This window comes from Mastomys coucha, unplaced genomic scaffold, assembly GCF_008632895.1.
Source record: "Mastomys coucha isolate ucsf_1 unplaced genomic scaffold, UCSF_Mcou_1 pScaffold7, whole genome shotgun sequence".
NCBI classification, from domain to species: Eukaryota; Metazoa; Chordata; class Mammalia; order Rodentia; family Muridae; genus Mastomys; species Mastomys coucha.
This window is the reverse complement of record NW_022196913.1, coordinates 1,723,187-1,745,012: the sequence shown is the minus strand read 5'-3', so window position 1 is coordinate 1,745,012 and position 21,826 is coordinate 1,723,187. Positions and strand designations below refer to the sequence as shown.

General features: G+C 44.7%; 1 protein-coding gene across 11 annotated transcripts in view; it reads right to left on the bottom strand.

Moving 5' to 3' along the window:
- The window catches only part of Bend7 (BEN domain containing 7), an 85,321-nt gene extending 65,528 nt beyond the window's left edge, over positions 1–19,793 (bottom strand). For 9 of the 11 annotated variants that reach the window (XR_004115124.1, XM_031358752.1, XM_031358757.1 and 6 more), the window contains exons 1-2: positions 19,330–19,728; positions 16,947–17,030 (exon numbers count right to left, since the gene is read on the bottom strand). Coding sequence is in view for 9 of the 11 variants with exons in the window: in XM_031358752.1 (XP_031214612.1) it covers positions 16,947–17,030; positions 19,330–19,390 (145 nt within the window). In the remaining 2 variants the exon portion in view is untranslated. Of the gene's footprint in view, positions 1–15,470; positions 15,748–16,946; positions 17,031–19,329 lie in introns of those variants that run through there. The other 2 variants (XM_031358759.1, XM_031358754.1) reach the window with 2 other exon arrangements.
- Between the last annotated feature and the right edge of the window lie 2,033 nt (positions 19,794–21,826).

Sequence of the window (21,826 nt, the reverse complement as noted above, 5' to 3'; positions counted from 1 at the left end):
ACAGAGTGAGTTCCAGGACAGCCAGGGCTACACAGAGAAACCCTGTCTCTAAAAACCAAAAAAAAGAAAAAGAAAAAAAGAAAAAAAAAGAAAAAAGAAAGAAAGAAAGAAAAGAAAAGAAAAACCCAACAAGAATGATTAAAAGAAGCCAAGGTTAAAGGAGCTGAGTTGTTTCTCTTAAGAAATCAGTAATTACTGAGTGACTGAATTATCTTGAACTGTACCATAGGTGGAGCTCTCGGGGCTCCACAGCATTGTCCGAAAGCCAGGGGGCAGGAAAGAGGCCGCAGATCACTGAACTGGTGACCAAGTAGGACACTGTTTTTTATCAACAGGGAAAAAAGCAGACTGAAGAAACAGCTTCCAGGCTGGAGGGCAGACAACAGTCTTAAAGGGCTGGCTTTTCCAGTTCCTAAGTGCTAGCATGGGAGTGGAGCACAGAAGCCTCTGTACAGAGGTAACAATGACAATGCTTCGCTGCTGGGGGGGATGGAAATGTTCTGGAACCAGACAGTGCCTGCCGAGGATTGCACAATCCCAGGAGACTCCTGTTTACACATGCGCTCAAGACTCCTTGCATTTTTCAGGTTAATAGCATGCTAAAGTAAATACAAAGAAAGCTGAGCTTATCAGTGGGAAGTGGTATGCTGACCAGTTTACACTAATGGTCTCAAATATTTCCTCTCAGACACCTGTATAAGCTGGTGTGGAACCATGTCTTAGTGAAGACTAAGCTTTAAGCATCAGATGCTAGCAGTGGGGAAAGGGCAGAAGGCAGGTTCCCCATATCTGTGGTACACTTTCCTCACCACAGGCCTCTGCAATGAACTGGAAGACAAGGAATTTGAAGTAGACTCCACTGTGAGAGGACTTGAGATTAGCACCTCATTCCAGACTCAGGTTAACATGCAAATATTATCAAGGTTTCCAACAGGCATCCCTTGGTGGGGTGGGACAAGGGTGGCTGTTGGGGGATGGGTATGCTTAACAGGGATACTCATGCAAGACTGGGGTTCCAACTCAGCAAAACATGGTCTGGGAAGAAGCAGTTGATAAGAAGAAGCAATGGTTTTCTATGTGAACCCCCTTTTAAAACTGTAGTCTTCAGTGAAGCCCCAATAAATAAGGGACAGCAAGCTCTGCTGAAAAGGCTCTGCCAGGTCCCAGCTTCCTGTAAGGCCTTGGAGGACATTCAAGAGCTCCAAGGCCTCCACAGCATAGTCTGAATGCCACTGAACAGGAAAGAGGCAAAAAAAGTAGCCACCGACTACTGATGGGTGAGTCAGAAGCAGATAAGGGCATCCAGGCTGGAAATATGTTGTCGCATGTTCGAGGGCTCTGATAAACTGCAAACTAGACAAGGACACAAGAATAATTCACAACAGGAATAAAGGGCTTGATAAATATTTTACATTCCTTATGTCGCTGATGATTAATGTAATGAAAATTAAGGTGAAACTCATTATCCTTTAATTTGGCAAACAAGTATCACAGACTTATAAGAGTTTATTTTTGAGTAGGGATACACGCACTGTCATATATTCCTGGTAGTTATACAATTTGGTAAAACAAAACAAAATCCCTTTTTGGAGTGAAATTTGGCAAGCCCCCTTGTCAGAATTAGTCCTACAGAAACAGTTCAACAACTGTCTGTGACACAGTACAAGGTTAGTCATTGTAGCATCATTTCCTTAGGGAAATATATTGGGGACAATCTTTCCTTATTCATATGGAAGCATAATCATAGCATAAATTTGTAACAGAAGCATAACTAGAGCTATGAGGCAGCAATGGAATGGTTGGGGTCCCCACAGCATGAGGAACTGCAGTAAAGGAAGGACGAGAACCACTGGCCTAGGCTTTCCCGAAGGTATTCTATTCAGGAGTAGCCAACCTTTTGCCATTATAACATATTATTATCTACAGATGTATTGAATGACATTTGGGCTATCCTGAGATATATCCATCAGACACAACTGCTTAGCCTGAGAATTAGCTGAGAACTTTTTTTTTTTTTTTGGATTTTTGAGACAGGGTTTCTCTGTGTAGCCCTGGCTGTCCTGGAACTCACTCTGTAGACCAGGCTGGCCTCCAACTCAGAAATCTGCCTGCCTCTGCCTCCCAAGTGCTGGCATTAAAGGTGTGCACCACTACTGCCCAGCATAGCTGAAAACTTCTAACATTGGTCTATGAGAAACTACAGCCCAGGCTCGAACTCACCTGGATGTAGCTGGGTTCTAGGTTCATGTGATTCACCATGTGCCAGCCCACCCAATGAGACAGTGAAGGCAGAGGGGCTCCTGCGTGTTCACGACAGGTGGTGTCCAGGGAGTTGCTCTTACACCATCTGGATGCCCATGAGCACCTTATTCACTTAGCTAGGTCACCATACATGGTGGTAGCTTTGGTGTCTTTACAGGACCATCTTTATGGGTTCTGACTTAGCTGTGCTAACAATCCAGTTGAAGAACAAGGCTCATAAATTTCCTTTTAAATTAGAAACTTGATTCATATAAATTCTGTTCGCTTTATGAAAAATATGTTTTATTCAGAGAAGTAGAGTACGAATGTATTTATGTTAGTGATTCTATGACACGTACAGCAAAAAGCTGACAATCCACAAGGCAAAAAATAACAAGATTGTAGTTAGGAGCTGTCTCCAAATCCCAGCACTGCAGGGACAAAGCAAACCAACAGGGGGAAAAGAGAAAGAAAAAAGAAAGAAAGAAAGGAAGGAAGGGAGGGAGGGAGGGAGGAAGGGAGGGAGGGAGGGAGGGAGGGAGGGAGGGAGAAAAAACCAGCAAAGCAAACTTAATAAGCTAAACCAAAAGCAACAGCAAACACACAGAGAAGCAACAACAGAAACAAGGTGTCTCTGACTTCCAACAGTAATGTAAATAAAATCCTTGCCTTCATTCAGTGAGAGATGAAATATTCATAACTTACTGTTTGGAAAGACAGAGCCTTTTCAATATAATTTGAAATGCTGATCCTCTAATCTACTGTACAGAACTCTTCTGATGGAGCTCTAATACGCAAGGGCCAAGCTCAGCTTTCCGAGATGCTGATTTCCGCATCTGTATCATCTATAGTTAAATGTGAGCATGACCAAGTACTGAATTATATGTCTTCAGTAATTAAAAAACTTTAAATACTGCAAGGGAAATGCACATGCTTTGACATGGTTTTGTCTTCAATATAAATGATATTGATGATGATGAAACGGGTCTCATCTGCAGCCTTTTTCTTTTCTTTTTTTTGTGAGACAGGGTTTCTCTGTGTAGCCCTGGCTGCCCTGGAACTCACTCTGTAGACCAGGCTGGCCTCAAACTCAGAAATCCACCTGTCTCTGCCTCCCAAGTGCTGGGATTAAAGGTGTGCGCCACCACTCGGCTGCAGCCTTTTTCTTTAAGGATCACACAAAGAGTCAGGTAACCCCATAGTCAAAGTTACCTGGAGGATGGCAGCCTTCCAGGAATGAGACTAGTGGGAAATCTCTAGAGTTAAGCAATGGTAGCTTAAGCGGGTAGTTGCCAAACTTCCCGACCACAGTTCAAGTAAGAAACACATTTCCGTGACAACCCAGAACCCGGATACCCTGCACACAAATGTGATGACAGCTTTGTGAATTTCATTAATTCATTAGGTTTGCATGAATGCACTATGACATCTCTCTCTCTCTCTCTCTCTCTCTCTCCTTCCCTCCCTCTCTTCTTTCTCTTTCTTTGTTTCTTTCTTTCTTTCTTTCTCTTTCTTTCTCTCTTTCTCCTCTCTCTCCCTCTCCCTCTCTCTCTCCCTCTCTCTTTCTCTCTTTCTCTCTCTCCCTTTCTCTCTTCTTTCTTTCTTTCTCTTTCTTTGTTTCTTTCTTTCTCTTTCTTTCTCTCTTTCTCCCTCTCTCTCTCCCTCTCTCTTTCTCTCTCCCTCTCTCTTTCTCTCTTCTTTCTTTCTTTCTCTTTTTTATTTCTTCCTTTCTTTCTTCCTCTCTCTTTCTCTCTTCTTTCTTTTTTTCTCTCTTTCTTCGTTTCTTTCTTTCTCTTTCTCTTTGTTCCTCTCTTTCTCCCTCTCTCTCCCTCTCTTTCTCTCTCTCCCTCTCTCTTTCTCTCTTCTTTCTTTCTTTCTTTCTTTCTTTCTTTCTCTCTTTCTTTGTTTCTTCCTCTCTTTCTTTCTCTCTTTCTTTCTCTCTTTCCTTCTTTCTATTACTACCACTGCTGCTGTTACTGTTCTCAGTGCTGGTGATAATCCACTAAGTTGGTGTCACAACCCATTTCAATGTCTAAACCACTCACTGGTCTGCAGAGCATTGCCTTCAATGCCTTGGTTTTTTTTTCAGGATGCCTGTTCAGGTGTCTTTGCTGCCCTCCACATCCTTTCTGGAGTTACTGATTCTCCCTTGGTTCCACTGGCTACCTGCATATGGAACTCCAGTGCAGACTTTACTTCAGGGTCCCAGACCCATATATCCAATTGTCTACTAGCTTCTCTTGGACATCTCACAACCTACCATCTATGTGATTAGGATCTACTTTCCTATCAATAATCCCGAGTTATTACTTACTGGGGCAAGTAATATCTTACCCCAGTTTTATCTGGGCTGCTCTTAATTTCAATTGGCCAGCCCTCAGGGCCATGATTTCTTGACTTCTAACCCATGGTGTCTTCTCCTTCCTCCTCCAACTTCTCCCTCTGGGATCAAAACTTTACACAACATAGCTTTATTGTGCTGTGACTGTCCCTATCTCCAAGCCTTAGTTAATGGCACCAGCTCAGTTGACAAGTCAGACACCTGAGAACTACTCCTCCCCTCTTCTCCCCTTCCCTCTCCTCCCCCTCCCCCTTGCCTCTCCCCCTCCTCTCCTCTCCTCTCTCCTCCCCTCTTCTCCTTTCCCCTCTCCCATTCCTCTCCCCTCCCCTTCCTTTCCCTCTTCCTCCTCCCAACCCCTCCTCCTCTCCTCTCTTCTCCCCTTCCCTTCCTCTCCCTGCTCCTGTCCCTACCCCTCTCCTCCTATTTCCCCTCCTCCAGGCACTATATCATTGAGTTCTATTTCTCGTCATTACTTCATTACGTCATTACGTCAAATATCATTGCTCCAGGATGTTTCCTCATCGCAACAACTTTACTCCCACCATTACTAGATGAGGCTTCTGCCCAAGAGCCTCGGCGGTGTCATTCTTCTTCAGGTGTCTATTCCACCCTGACCTTGTGTGGGATTTTCCAGCTATGCAAATCTAATCATACCATGCCCCGCTGTGAAATGCCAAAAACTTTAGGATGAAGCCCCAGCTCTCCAACATTGCTCACTGGCCTCCTTGCTCATTTCTGGAGTCTTGGTTTCTGCCATCTTCCCTCTACTCCACCGCCATGTCCACGGAAGTCTGGGTGCACATTAGAATCACATAGGTCAAGTCTGACCTCCCTTCAGAACAATTCAATAGATCTAATTAGTTAGTGATCGGCATGTCAAGCCAGCAGACCCACTGTTTTAAATACAGTGAAGGCCTGCCAGCAGGTCCAGCAGTCCCAGTGGTCCTGAAGCTCCTCCATGTGCCTGCCATCAACCCTCTGAATGCTCAGACACACCTTCACGCTCCATGGTTAGGCCTCAGCTAAAAGGGCATGTTCTCTATTTTTCTTTCTTTCTTCCTTTTATTGAAAATAGATGTTTTTCATCCTTGCATAATTTTTCCCAATTACGATTGCCCCTCCCTCTACTCTTCCCAGTTCCTCCCATTGCCCTTCCCATTCAGATTCACCCTACTTCTGCCCCTCATTAGAAAACAAACGGGCTTCCAAGGGATAATAATAAAATATAGTAAGACAAAACCAAAACAAACTCATCAGAATAGGACAAAATGAGTACGCCGATGGAAGAGAGCCCAAGAAAACAAGAGAAATAGACATGGATGCAGAGACCAACCCACTCACACACCCAGGGATCCCACAGAAACACTGAACTGGAAGAAAGGGCCATTTCCTAGAGGGCTACATTCCTGGATCCCCCAGAGGCCCTGGTGGTCTAAGTTCCCTTGGGACCCTGACTTCCCTCATCTCAAGCCAGCGGATTTAACATCTCTTTAGTCTGGCATTAGTGTCTGTTCAATAGACAGCTGCAAAATGAATACAAAGTAAATTATATTAAGAGACACGATGGGAAGATTCAGTTAAGGAAAGCTTTAAAAAATTGATCTATAAGAAGTAAGCTGGCTACTGTGGCATCTTTGAGAAAGCTTCTCCTTTCCATCAAGCAAGCAGGGATGGCAAACAGGGCCACTGTGTGTGTGCTTCTACCCAGTCCTGTCTTTAGGAAAGCTTTTCCCAAGGGAAGTAGCTGTTTCATCCCGCTAGTATACCTAAGATGTAAGATGTTAGGAATAGTTTCCTCTCCTTGACAAAAGAAGAATTGCCAGAGTAACCCAGGAGGAGCACACATCTCCACTGTGTTCCAGCACCAGGCTCTCCCTTCCTGAGGAACAGCGAAAGGAAGGACACTGGACTTGTGGAGAAATGAAAGCTAACACTTCCACAGCGGCAGCTCCCAGCCATGCTTCATGCAGTGCATATTAAGGTGCTCATTAAAGTCTTGCTGTGATCGAAAAACTTATATATGTGAGCTGAGAATGAGCCAGTGCTAACGGAAGAGCCTTAAGTTCTCTCCCTGACTCTGTGCTTTCTAGTTGGATCTTAACCTGGTGTTTTGTGGGACTCTGTGCATTTCATCTGTGTAAAGTCAGGCTTGAGATATAATTCCATTAACTACATACGCAACTCCACAGTCTATTATGTTGCACCAACTTTTTCTGTAAAAATAAATTGTTAAGGATATTATTCCTGGAACAGAATAAATTCTTGGAATTACTGAGTAACTTATGTACTGCACCACTGTTCCAAGAACAGATCACTTATTTCATCATGACAAAGTAAAGTTATTAATCTTCTGGCTTCCACTTCAACAATGAGAAATGCTGAGGGGTGCACAGACACCTGCATTCCATTTCAGTTCAACTTTATATCATCCATAAACATCTCTGCTTTGGACACCTCATCCAAACAAATGCTCACAGCATACTCTATATAGCACTCGATTTTATGCAACTATAAAAGTTCCTTGATGTTAATTACAGAGACAAATGTCTCATCACACATTTGGTTACCAGATAGCATAATTAGTTTTCTCCATTAACCTTTCAGATATAAAATTTGATTTCCAAGTAAAAAACATTGTAAAACCCTTGGAACTCAAATAACACAGTATATTTGTACATGCTTGAAAAAAATGTAATACTCAGAGAACAATTTTATGGATTCTTATTTACAAGGATAGCGATTTTCTGGAATAGGAAAGAAAAATCTGTCTCGACTTTGCAATGATTTTAAATACATTGTCAAGTACACATGTAATAAGCTGTCCTTTGTGCAAAGAGGAGGCACAGTAACCTGACCATGAGTGGAATGTGCCCTCCATCTCCCCTGCTTGAGGCTGAATCAGTTCATCAGAGCCTCTCATCTGTGAGAGACAGACAAAGAAAGCTAAGACAGCAACCAAACAACCAAGGCAAGAGTGCTCAGCTGTCTGAGGGTGATGGGACAGTGCTGTGTTTCTACCAAGAAACCACATATGCATCGATGGGCAACAAGACGTGGGCAGATGGCAGTGTTGTCACAGTCTAGTTCTATAAGTATATTCTGTGATTGTCACACAGTGACAGACTTGCCTGATGCTGCACAACTGGAGTATTTTCTGTTCAAAGCTAAATTGCCCACAAGTGACTATGCCACACCAGGACCTGCTAAGGACTATGCTGTAGGTCACATGTGTGGGAAACAGGTTTGATTGTTATAACCTACTGACATTTATGTATATTTATGCCGCCAACATGTTTAGAGAGAAAGAAGACCTCACTGCACTACTGTATGGGACATTCGTATGCAGGAAAACTGCCTCTGTTCAATGCAGCATCTCACTCATATTAGCTGACAATTGGTAGGAAATTATAGTTAGCATGTTTCAACATGGTACTCACTCATCCACTCAAAAATAGTTATTAAGAACCTGTCCTGTGCCAAGTTTTGCATGGGAAAACTCTAAGCATCTAAACTCAGAAGTCTTGCCCTTATAAAAGAGACTTCTGCTGAGCCTGGAATGATAAATAATGGAGGGCCACATAGAAGGTGGAAGAGGTCACCCTAGACTGAGACCAGCAGTGAACACACCACAGATGGACTGCAATATTTCAGGGGCACCTTGAAAGTCTAAGGCCACAAAGGTAGAAGATGATTAATACACAGGGTCACAGAACAGCTTCTTATTTCAGAGGGACAGGTTGAGGGTGGGGAGCTCTTATTAACCTAACAAAATAGGAAACATACACAATTATAACTATACACCTCACTGTTACAGTTGACATATTTTACTTCTGAAATGAGAGTTCAGTTTGTTACTAAATACGTGCATATTTCCACCAGGGTAACAACTTTTAAGAGGTAAAAAGTTGAGAAACAAAGTTTCAAATGGAATGGTTTCACTTAAACCCAAGTTTAAAATCAGACTCACCCTTCCTCCCTTCATTAAGCAGCTATTGATGTTCCTTCTGAGAACAGCAGTGTTGGACAGAGCTAAACCGTAGTTACAATGTAGCAGGAGAGAACAATAGTTAAGCGTTTTACATTTCTACTTTATAAGAGATCTGACGCAGGGTGGGGAGCATGCTGACCACCTAAAGGATGCTTCAGGAATGACAAAGAGCCAGTGAAGAAGGAAGGAAGGAAGGAAGGGAGGGAGGGAGGGAGGGAGGGAGGGAGGGAGGGAGGGAGGGAGGGAGGGAGGGAGGGAGGGAGGAAGGTAGGTAGGTAGGTGGCAAGGTGCATAGCCAACAGTTTGAGGAAGCAGGCCCACTGTAAGAGTTCAAAGTGACAGGTGTAGTTGGGCACAAGGCCTGGGAAGGGAAGTGCCAGAAATAAACGGGAAAAAGACAGTTCATGTTGGGAACCTTATCATGCTAAGGAGTGTGGCCTTAACCAGAAAGCATTAAATGACGGGGTATGTCAGGCAGGGAACAAGCCAAGGTGTATATAATACTGGAAGGAAGCTAATGGTGTTCCCCAAATCAGCTACTGCACGTTTGGGCTGCTAGTGTGCCCAGACTGACTCCCCTGCTCCTGGCACATCCTTTTCTAGGTTGCCTTCTCTCCAATAATCTGCAATGCAACACACACACAGAGAGAGAGAGAGAGAGAGAGAGAGAGAGAGAGAGAGAAAGGGAGAGAGAGAAAGAGAGAGAGAAAGAGAGAGAGAGAGAGAGAGAGAGATTTGAAGTGCAAAATACACTGTTTGAAAATCTTTACTTTCATATGTGTGTGTGTGTGTGTGTATGCGCGTGCGCGCCCGCATATTTTCAGGGGAACCAGGAAGGAGAAATTATCAATATGCCTCATATTCTGCCCTTTGAGAACATTTTTTTAATGACCTAATCACAATCAATGTAGAAGTAAAACATGACATCTACAGTTCTCACCCAGAGAGCAGCTGTTGGACCACATACAGCCTTCCCGAGAAAGGTAACCTTTCTCAAGACAGATAATGCCCTGAGTGGGTCCTCAAGAGTGGGTGCAGGTGATGTCAGTCTGTCTCTTGTAAGGCATCCCTGGGAAGGTGTGACTTAAGCAGCTGTGCATGGGATCTGCTGCCCCAGGAAGGTGATGAGAGCTGCTAGGTTCATTGCTGGAATTGTATGATGCATGGCTTTATTTTCTTTAAATAAAACCCCTGCTTTGTGGACTCTGAGAACTAGGTGGAGTAAGCTCCATTTTTCAGTGAGTCAGTGTTACCCCTGGCACCTTGCTTCTATGAAGGCTCCAATGTCATGGCTAGGTTCAACACTAGCAGAACATGTAGCCTTTTAATTTTGATCTTCAACATGTTACTAGCTTTTACAAGTAAGTTCATCTCCTTTTTGAACTTTTCTGGATTTGTAAAAAAAATATTTCAAATTGTATCTCACGGACCAATATCAGAAAACCCAAATTTTAGCTTTAACATGTATAGTGGTTTCAATGCTGATGGTGCCATTAGGCTTGTATGCTTGAATATTTGGTTCCCACGTGGTGGACTGTTTACGAGGGGTTAAGAGGCACAGCCTCGTTGGGGGAGATATGTCACTGGGATGGCCTTTGGAAGTTCTAAGCCAAGGATTCTATGTGCCTCTGTCTTCTTGACTGAGGATCAGGATGTAAGCCCTCAGATCCTGCTCCAGCACCATGCCCACTTACCTGCTGCCATGTTTCCCACCATGTTGATCAAGGATGAACCCTCTGAAGCTGTAAGCAAGCCCCCAATTAAATACTTTCCTTTATGAATTGCCTTGGTCATGGTGTTTTATCACAGCAACAGAACAGTGAGTAAGCATGGCAGACTACAAGAACTTCCTCAAAGAGGTCTTATGAAACACCAAAGTTTGGTTTATCAGCTGTTGCTAAAGTTTCAATAGAGTATTGTATTCTAAGATGGATCTCCAGTTTGATGCAGCAGTGTCTGATATGTTCATGTTCTTAAATAACAAGTGTCCAAAAACTTACTGGGTGAATACCATTATAAACACAACACTATACTAACTGCTTCTGGGAATCCAAAGAGGAATCTAGGCCACACTAGCCTCTACAACTAGATAATCTACATCAGGACAGGTCAGGAGAGATGGTAAAAATAAATAAGCAGTCTGATGTGACAACTGTTCAAACAGGTCTGGGGAAGGATCTTCACCGTTACCTAGAGCACACTAAGGCCAGGCACAAAAAGAAATAAAAATGAGGCAAGTGCATGGTAAGTACTGGAAAGGAATGATGTTAGTTTTCAGCAGTAAAAGACTCAGAAGAAAAACACTTTGAATTTGGAAGGAGATGGAGATAGGGAATAATACAAATAAAAAGTGCGAGCTTTCCAGTTTGAAAAGATGCTATTTAGGACTCTGTATGTGCTCAAGAAGAATCTGATGTAGTCTGGCAGGCAGAGCTTCTCTATCATAGAAGATAAAGATATTTTCTCAAGAGTTTTGTTCAAGGTGTTATCACTTTTTTATTTTAAAAAATTTGTATGGGTATTTTGCCTACATGTATATCTGTGTACCACATGCATACAGGGTCTGTAGAAGACAGAACAGGGGGTCAGCTCCCCTGGAACTAGAGTTATCGATGATGGTAAGTGTCATGTGGGCATGGGGAGTCAAACCTGGGTCCTCTGCAAGAGCAGCCAGTACATTTCACTGAGCTACCTCTGCAGCCCCTCATGGTTATTTACTGTTGACTTGAGGCCAAACTCAAGTTTTCTGAACCTCAGTCTACTTTTTCTCTACTGTTTTATAAACTGAAAAGCTTGTGGCCTGGGCAATATTGGAATTGAACTTTGAACACTGTCAAACAGACTGGATTTTTCAAGGAGTCTGGAACTGGGACAGGCATGGTAGGAGAGTACAGATGGCAAGAGCAGCCTCAGTAAGAGGGCTGAGACAAGAAAGGAAGGAGCTCCTGGGGCAGAGACAAGAAAGGAAGGAGCTCCTGGGGCTATGGAAAGAGACCACTTTGGCACAGAACATTTTTTTTCCAGTTAAATAAAATAGAAGAGAAGAATAGAAAGGTAAGGTAGGGAGACAATGAGCATGAAGATAGGAGGATGGGCCACACTTTCTATATGAAGCAGAAGCAGAAAGAATCTAGCCAGACCACATTTAAAAGCAGCTCTTGTTACTGGTTCCCCAACTCAGGGTAAGTGAACATGTCTATAGATCTACTTCTCTCATCTACAGATGAAAACGCCTTCTCAGAAGTGTGATGAGTTAACGAGACCATGAATAACCCTCTTTTTCTCAGAGGTTCCTGAGCTTCTCCAGGTCTAAACTATAAACTACCTCCTACCTGGGCTGCCAATCTTCATCTAGAGAAGTACCACTTGCTGGGGAGCAGGCATTTGGAAGCAGGGAGGTGCTGGCAGGATTGGACGGATAAACTATGGATGCTGAATTCTCAGTTAAGAGAGACAAACTTGATCCTATAGTCTCTGCAGAGAAGTCAGTCAGATCAGCTCACATGAGCAGAGTGTGAGGAAAAGATTAGAGACAGTCCTGCCATGGTGAAAAGATCTCAGTGCAGGGGTGTCAAGACACCTGAAGTTAAGTGTGGCCAACTGCTAAGCACTGCATGGCCCTATGCAAGTCACTTCTATCTCTAAGATAAGTCTCACATTTTTAAAGCAGGATGAAAACCAAGGTCTATTTCCTAGTATAGCAGTGATAGTAACTATGTGACTAATGAAAGTGGTGGGACAATCTAGCTGCAATGGCCCCCTGCCTCCTAAGAATGCCCAACTTTGTATCCGAAGCTACAATGTATCTAATATATCTAGGAGACTTTCTAAAGTGAAGCAGAATGCAACATTTCTTAAGTCTGTTGGGGTGTAGGGGCTCGATTATAACCCCACATTTTGGTATTAACTGCAATCTTAGAAACCATGGAGTTCAATGTTTACTGAACAATGACTGTAGTACGCTAATAAGCTAGAGGTTCACAGGACTTTAGGGGGCATTTGAGGTTTTCTGAGTCCCCTTTACCCTTCTGGGGACAGCTTTGCTCTCCTTTTATCCACAGTTCATGACAAGGGCCCTGCAGGGGAGTGCATCAGAATTAAGCATAGCCTGTGGTCAAGGGCAGGATTTGTGGGAAGACACACTGGTTTACATCCTAGTTCTGAGCAACTGAGCATCTTTGTAAACTCCCAAATTCCCCTACAGAATAGAAACAACAGTGCTTTTTATTAGGACAATGAATGGAGTTCTTAGTGTTCCCCTGCACCTGATTTTGATAAATGCTACCTATGTTTGCCATACTCTTAGTACATAGAGTTGTCTCCTCCCTGTGTCATCAAGGAAAAGAAGCACTGACAGAGAAGGAGCGGGTCCTTTAAGTGGGTGTGGTGCTGTGCATGGAGCTTCTGGTAAAAGGAATGAGTACAACAGTTTAGCTCCCAGATGCTGGTATTTAAGGGTTCTGCCTTTTCCTTGTCCTTTGACCCTCAGGTTGCACCCCACTCTTGCCATGATACATGGTGAAACATCAGGAAGGAAGGTTTTCTCCCTTCCCTGGGCAGTACTTTTGGGGGCCATCTAAGAACTGAGGTGGGACCCCCCCAGGCTGTTTAATCCCTAGGTCAAGAGTGGCCATCCCAGCTCTCCAAAGAGGAGCACTGCATTGTGGTCAGGGACTAAGTTCCTAGCTTCAAGAGGCTTGTGGAATCTTATGTGTGTTCTCTTGAGGGAGATTCTGGAGCCCTTGGTAGGGGTAGTTCTTATCAAGAAAGAAATTTCAAGATACGGAGATCTGGACCCCAACGGCATCACTACTGAACCCCATGTACTCCATCGGCTGAAAGCAGTGCTACTGAACGAAATATGAAAAAGACCAGCACACAGACGGGTTGGTACACATGCAATTGAAGTTCGATAAATATTTGCTAAATGAATAAATTAATGAGACTTGAACACCTGACAAAGAAATGTGCCTCAGATTTATATCCAATGAAAGTAAAGTTGAACTAAAAGCTAAAGTAAAAAGAAATTTAATATTTGCATCACTATTACAAAGAACACATTGCCTCATTAAAAAGTATCTGTCTTCGAGCTAAAGCCTCAATAATCCTTGGCTTGGCTGGTAGAGGAGAAGTTAGGAGTTAGATTCTGTTACCAATAGTACATCCTTTCACTCTGAGCTTTAGGTCTTGTTATTTCCGGAATTATAACAACTGTCCTGATTATAGAAGGACTCCCAGAGAGCAGGAGAGCACTCTCCAAAGTGCAACCCTCACTTACACTCTAACTGTAGATATGCCTGCTCACTTACGATCTAACTGTAGACATGCCTGCTCATCAGTCTGTGTTGGCCAGTACCTCCCTTCCCACCAGGAATGTCTGCCTATGCAAACCTCAGCAGTTCAAGGTCTAGCTCCTCACCCTGCCTTTGCAACCAGCTCCTGAGCCATTCCCTGTTCCTTTCCAACAGCTATTTAATTACTGTTCAGGCAGAAGACACACACAGTGGAGTGTTTAAAGTTCAGGCAGAACTTGCCCTAGGGTTCCACTTAGGTTAAGTTCTATGGAGTGACCTTTGGTATCTTCCGCAACATCTTTAAGCCTTATCTGAAATGAGGATGACAACGCTGGTATGCTGGTAGAGATGTGACGTGGGGAGTAAATAGGAACACTTATATAAAGAGCCTTGCAGGCCTCACTCATACTTCTGGTGCTGTGATTGCTGCATATTGCACCTTTCTTCCAGAATTGTCTTATCCACATCCCCCCAAAGGACTTTAGTCTGCAGAGCAGGGTCCCTGTCCTATTCATTTCTGATCACATCCACATTCCAGAAAGGGGCTCAGCTCCCATTATTTCCTCCCAGAAACACTTGTTGAGTGGATTAAACAGATTGTCTCCCTTCAAATAGTGCTCAAATCTTTACTGTAGTTTCAAAGAACTGGCTTGAAAAAGTCAAAGTCCACGGGTAAAGTTACCTCTTCTCACCCTTAATCAAATCAAAAACATGTGAGCAACTCCTAAAGCACTTATACAAGCCACCACTCTAGGGAGCTACTTTACCACTCCGGACATGTGACATCAGTTAGCAGCCTAAAAATATTCCAAAGAAATAGATTTGATGTGGGAAGCTCTGCTAAATTCTAGGGTACTCTCTATTCCCCTGAGACACAGACTTGAATCTTCAAGATGCAGAGTGTTGCAGAGAACACACATGTCTGAATACACAGCATCCTATGTAAAGTCATAGAAACCATGTGCTAGTACCTTTTACAACTCTCAAGTATTTAAGTGTCAATCTCTTCTAGATCCACACCAGAGGAATAAATAGGACTCAGCAATTTGCAAAATAGCCTGATATAAATCTATGTTTTAAGAAGAGTAACACAAACTGTCAACAATGAAATTCTTAATTTTGGATGTCATCTGTAACTATTTCCTGTTCTACGAAATTATGTTTCCAAATCATCTGCACTTCTTTGTAACTGGCCTAGAGGATCTTCGGGAACCAGATCTGATTTTCCCCAGATAGGTACTTCCTCAACCTCTGAACTGTTTGCCAAAGGCTTTTCTACAAACCATCGTCAAGATGGACTCAATGCCTGGTTCCTTAATGATATCTTCAATTCATACAAGGAAGAAAGAACATTCACCCTGTCCAAGAGCTTGCATTTATTGAATTCCGAGTACTAGCATCATCCTGATCTTCATTTGTTCTTTCAGCCTCACAATTTGTTACTAACATCGATACTATTTTCCAAGCAACTAATAGGAAGGAGCAGTCAGGAGACCTTGGCTGGTCAAGAACTAAATCCAGGACATGATGTTCCACTTGCATGAGAAATGTAAATTTCTACCAGAAGGCAAATTCGTTTTCTCAGATGGCTTCAAGTGGTACTTACAGAACTCATCTCACCCAGGTTAGAGCACAGAAGGGAGTCTACTCTGAGATGGGTCTCTTTCTGGGCCGTAGCATCTCACTTGATTTTGGTGTTCAGTGTTCCTAATAGTCAGTAGGTGCTGGGAAAGGTGTTGGTCTTGGGACTACTGTTCCCTGCCTTACTGGAAAGACCGCAGTGCCTGTGATATCATTCTGGTAGGAACGCTCATGTCTCTCTATTTCACCTTTGTAAGTGTATCTTCGCCTGGCTCTTTGCAAGCTCTGCACCCTTTTTCTTCCTTAAATCAAAACAGAGAAAGAGATCTTGGGCAAAAATACAGTCGTTACAATGTTTTAATCTGAAACAAAACAAAACAAAAGTACTAATCTGGATCTAAGCTGCAATCCAAGCACAGATATCCTCAGTCACTGAGTAGTTCTGGCCCTTGCTCTCCAGTACTCTTATCCTGATTTCCCACAGGCTCTCTCCTTCCTGGTTCTGCAGTACCTGGCCCTCACCCTACTACCTGAAGTTGTAGAGAGTCCAGGATGGGCAAAGCTGAAACCAAATGCCACCATATACCTTGCACTTTGCTTTGATAAACACTTTTAGAGGAAGCATCCTGGACAGCTTGATTTTTGGCTCAAAGGCTGCAGATAACAAACTGTGTGCATTAGATGCTTCGTGTACATACACAGGCACACAGGGTACATTTTTGGCTACCTGCATATCTGTGGGCACTTGTCAGAAGGTGCCGAGGATGCTGCTGCCTTTGCTCCTTCTGTCCCCAAGGAGGTAAGCCAGGAAGGGTGGTGACAGGAGAAAGCCATCTTTTCTCTCTGACCACAAATGTTAGTGAGAAAGACGCAGCCAGGAAGTGCAAAGCTGTTGAGCAGTACAAGGCACTATCAAGAGGTGGTGAGGCAGACAGTCACACTTTTATTCTCCTTATGCTGGCTGGACTATAGATTTAATTTAACTGTGTCAGGGCAGGATTAGCAACCAGGCCGTAGAGGTGAAAGGATATTCTAATAAGGCAGCACATCCATCCTCTATCCCACCCAAGGCAGAAGCAAAACCAAACAAATAGCAGCTTCCTGGAAATTGAATTTCTGTTATCCAGATGTCAAAGATGTAATACCCCAATTACACAAACTATTGCCAGTGAAGCATGCCAGCAAATATGCAGTGTAAATGGGGTGAGCTCCGAGCGGTGAAACTGCACAGTCAGCATCTGGCTCTGTGACTGAGTGATAATTAGCACTGTGTGTAGACACTAATAAACATTTATGTCTGAAATTACAACTTTTAGCAATGTTAATAAGGGATATATTGGCAATCTGTAAAATAAAATGTCTTGAAAAGACTGTCATGCATTAAGCAATGGCAGACATTTCCCGTTCTTCCACAGTCTCTGCCCCCACCACCCTGCCCCTGAAATTGCAAATGGCCACGCCATGCTGTTTTGCTGAGAAATTAATTGACATAAGGACCTACCTAAGAAAATGGGCTGTGTCTCTTTGGTCTCCCCATTAACATCGTTGCTGAATTCTGAGATTTTATACACCTCATGGTGATAATCTGGCATGAGAAAATAACCAAAAAATTAGAATTTTAATGACTTCAACAAATAGGAAGAAGCAATTAAAGACTCTCATCTCCATATGTATAATTTACAGGTATATTTTCAAGAACTCTCACAGAAATTGAAGTCAATAGTAATCACTAAAACTTTGCTTACTGCGAAGCCCAGGAACTTAAAAGACTAGTCTGCCTTTACAAGGCACGAATGCTTGGCTACTGTTTTCACAGTATGTTTGTTTAAAAAAAGAAAGAAAAAGAAAAAGAAAGAAAGAAAGAAAAGGAAAAGAAAAATCTTGCCAAATCACAGGCCAATGGAGTTTCCCAAATTTATTTCCATATCCCATTTTTGTGAGCATATCAATAGTATGCTTCTGAACTGCCTCTTTACTCAGTTTACCCAGAAAAATCTCAGCTTAAAAGTAAGTACATACTTAAAAAAAAGATATTGACATGTTATTTTTTAAAAAGTACACTTTGAAAAGAAGCAAGACTTTTTGACCTTTCACATAAGTGAATCTTTTTGCATTTAGTTACTGTCCTGCTGAAGATACAATAGTTTATCTTCCAAGAAAATTGAGAAGCACCTGTACAGCAGGATCACTCACCATTCGAGAAAGAAAAAAAAAAAAAGGAAAAACTTGCTGTGTTAATCAAACGTTCAAGTATAACATTTTACAGTCTCCTCTGGAAGCTACAACATTTTCGTAATGTAGCTCTTTACAAAGCAAGACCACCCAAGTATAAAAATAGAGGTCCCCTCTCAACAACTATCCAAGGTTTGGGTGGGCTTGTTTGTTTGTTGTTTGCCTTAGCTGTCACAGGACAATATGACAAAACTACCCTCTCTTTTAAGATAGAGTCATAAGTTCCCTGGGGTCGTAAATAAGAAAGCAGCCTCCATTCCTGAAAGAAGCATATTGTGTCAACAGGGCCATCACACTTGGAGAGACTTCCAAAGTGCGATTTGAGTCAACACCCTCGTTGGGGAGGTGGATGCCAAGAAAAAGTAGCCAAATATTTTGAATACACGCACTACACTATTTCAGGCCTCTATCGTTAAACAGTACAAAACTAAATTAGGGGAAACACAGATGAGCAGATTCGCAAAAATGTCTATAATTAAACCATTTCTAGACTAACCAAAAGTGAGCTTTATAAAATCCCCATTTCAGCTTAGCTGAGTTGGGGGCGGGGCTGGGGGGACTCCATCCCTTGCAATCATCCTCCAATAGTCACCTGTTTACACGTGACTTTTGCTGGGGCCATGATCAATCATGTGGTTTTCCTCAGATCCTAATGCTAGATAAAAACCACCCGGGGAAAGTGGACAGCTTCTCTGATTTGGCTTTGACCCAAGTTGATTCAAAGATATTTACAGAGGGTGGGCTCATATTAGGACTTGTACCATTACCACTGGGGGTGGGGTGGGGAGGTATCACCATTCTCGTTTATTAAGGTGATACTCTTTGACTTTTTGACAGGTGTGTTCCTCGTCTTGAGTTGGCATCAGTTTTTAAAAGACTCAAATCAGGAAGATAGACTCAAACAAGAAACAGAACCCAGAGGAGACACTATTCAACTTTCTCCTCCCCGGACAAAACAGAGTGTGCTGTACACCTGTTAGTCGGCAGTACCTAACTGAAAATCAATCTCTCTCTCTCTCTCTCTCTCTCTCTCTCTCTCTCTCTCTCTCTCTCTCTCTCTCTCTCTTTTTCTTTCTCCCTTTCTTTCTGGTGATGACACTTGTCTGACTGGTATATGAGCCAGTCTTAAAACTACCTTTCCACCCAAATCACTCAACTGGAAAAGATGCTGTATGTCAACAATCTCTGCCTTGAGCTTCGATTCCCTAATGAGCTGATTCTTCTTAAAAAGAACAATGATCATCTTTTTCTCCCCTCCTCTTTGCGTGGGGGGGGGACGGACCCGAAAACAAAAACAAATCCCAGTCCATCCACGGCCTGCCGGCCAGGCAAACCCTCAGCCACCCCAGCCCAGCGGCGGCGGTGGCTGCACCCCCGAGCGGGCTCGGCTCCCCGGTGTCATTGTTTGCTAATTTCCTGACGTGCCCTCCGACTTGTTTACCTTCAATAACACCCAGTGGGTCCCCCTCAGGCACAACTTTCCCCGAGGCGGGGCGTGTGCGGCCCGCGGGGGCCCCGGGTTCGGGCGGGGACGAGGGGGTCGGGGCGGGCGCGCCCCCGGCGTGGAGCCCGCGGGCGGCCGGGGCGCGCGAGGCCGAGTGCGCGGAGCGCGGCGCCGGCTTCCCGCCGCTGTCCCCGGACCGGCAGCTTACCTCGGCTCACCAGTTTGAAGCTCTGGGATTTCCTGCTTCTTTTCCTCTCCGAGAACTCCATGGTGCGGGCAAGGTGGCGGCGCAGCAGGAGACTGAGGCGGCGGCGGAGGCTGGCTGGTGTCACCACCGCGGAGCCGCCGGGACCAAGGTCCGCGTCGCGATCGGCGGGGGAGGCCGAGGGACGGGAGGAACCACCGGGAGCCCGGCCGGGGGCTGCGCGCCCGGAGCGAAGTTGTCCCCGCGTGCGGCGCCGCCCTCCCGGTGTCTTAGGCGACCCCTCGGTCCCTCCTCATGCCGCCTCGCTCTTTCCCGAACGCAGCCCGCCCGCCGCAGCCCAACTTTCCGCTGGGAGCGGGGCCGGGCGGGAGCGCGGAGCTGCGGGGTGCTCGCCGCGGCCCGCCTGGGCTCAGCCTGCGGACGCGGCCCGGGGGACGCGGCGAGCCGAGGGAGGGCGGCGGCGGCGGCTGCGGCGGCGGCGGGTGCGGAGCGGCGGCCGGGGCGCTGACCGCCCCCGCGGGAGGAGGGGCCGCGCCGGCGGAGGGGGCGGCGCCGCCGGGACCCCGGGGCCACCTGCTGGCGGAGCCCGGCCGCCGCCATCCCCCGGGGGCCGCCACCGCGGCTGGATTCGGCCGTGCGGCGACCCGGCGTGGCCCGGAGGCCGCGGTTCCAGCGTCCGTGGCGGCCCGGGCCCGCGGAGCTGCCCCCGGGCGGACGCCGCGCTCTGCGGGGCCTCCCTCCGCCGCTCCGGGAGGCGAACCTGCCTTTAGAAATAAGCCAGGGATCGCGGCTCCTCGGCAGCCAGCCCTCGCTCTGTCGGAGAGCCGGGCGGTGCCTGGGCCAGACTCGGATTTTAGGCAACTTTTAATGGGGGGGTGAAGAACTTACCCATCCGCGCTCTGAAAGCAAACGGAGAGAAATTTGAGAACGTACTGCTGAGAAGACTGTGGGATGCAGCGAACGTCAATTCTTACTCCCATCCTGTGGACTGTAGGGGGAAGTTATATTCAAAGGGGGTGCTTGAAATGGTGTTTTGGGGAGAGGATTACAAGAGGTGAGGAATGCAAAGGGGTGCAGGCGCTTAGGGAAACAGTGGTCATAGCAGGTGCATAGACTCTGCCACTTGACGCAGAAATACCAAAATAATTGACGTCCATTGGGAGTTTTATGTAATATTTTTCTCTGGGGAGTCAAGTGTGCATTTACTGTAGGCGCCATTTCTTACCACATGTTTTAAGCGGGAATAGAAAAGATTTTTTTTTTTTTTTTACATCACCTGGGAATGGTAGTGTGGGAACATGATCTGACACGCTTAAAAGTACTGCCTCCAAATCTATGGTTTCTAGACCAAATCTATGGTTACAAAGGAAAAGAAGGGATGGGTTGCTGCTCCAGCACCTTGGTAAGGTCAGGTTGCTCCAAAGAATGGAGAGGAAAGGGGGGAGGGGGCTGGGGCTGGGCTGTCTTGATGAATGATTGAGATTAGTTGCACTCAAATGAGACAGCCATTCAAAAGCCACTCTGATATAACCGTGACATTAAGAGCAGGGTAACTACCAAGGAGAGGGGAATGTTAGAAGCAAGCAGTGCAAACATACCTGGGAAATAAAACCGGTGAGCACTGAGCCAACTGGAGACAACAGGATAGACACAGGTGTGGAGCAAAGGATGGGAAAGGAAACACCTGGCTGGCCCCAAGGAGACCAAGAGCTTTCATTCAGCTCAATAAAGCAAATCCCTTTAAGAGTAGATTCATTTTTTTCCCCTACTTCCTTTGAGATTATGTTAGAGGATGGGTCCTTTCCCCAGAAAAGTGTATGGAAAAAGTGAAATTGTATTTGGTGAAGTTCTTAGATATCTTTAGAGTTTATAAGAGGCAATGAAGGGTTCAGTAATGATAAGCAATTGGGCAATAATCTCACTTGTTTCTCCCCCCACCTCCCTTTAAAACCAGAATTTTAAAAACCTGAAGATGTCTGGGATGTTTCTAAAGGAAGAAAACATTCTACACCTCATTCTGGGGCCGTGTGTGTGTGTGTGTGTGTGTGTGTGTGTGTGTGTGTGTGTGTGGTGTGAGATCCCTTGCCAAATTTTATGCCAATAGTCTATATGCCAATAGGCTGAGTACTATGCTAATAAATAACACAGAGTATTCATGCCTTGGAGCATAAAGTAAGATTTTATTGTGCTTAGACTATAATGAAATCACTGAAGGTATCATCCCAAGAAGCAAATCCCTAGGAAAGATATCAAGTTATCACCTTAAGTTCAAGCATGAATGTGAATTCTACCTGCTGAAGGGGATATCCTCTCTATAGTAAAGGGGATATTTTAAGAGACTATCTAAAAGTAATAGTGACTATGTCTTTTCCGTTTGGACCGAATTCTTCAAAGATGGACCATGAGCGAATTAGTGTGCAAAGACTGTGAAACAGCCTGTCCTATTGCATTTTAGGGGAAACCAACTAGTTTTCTTTACTTTACTTGGTACACACCACTG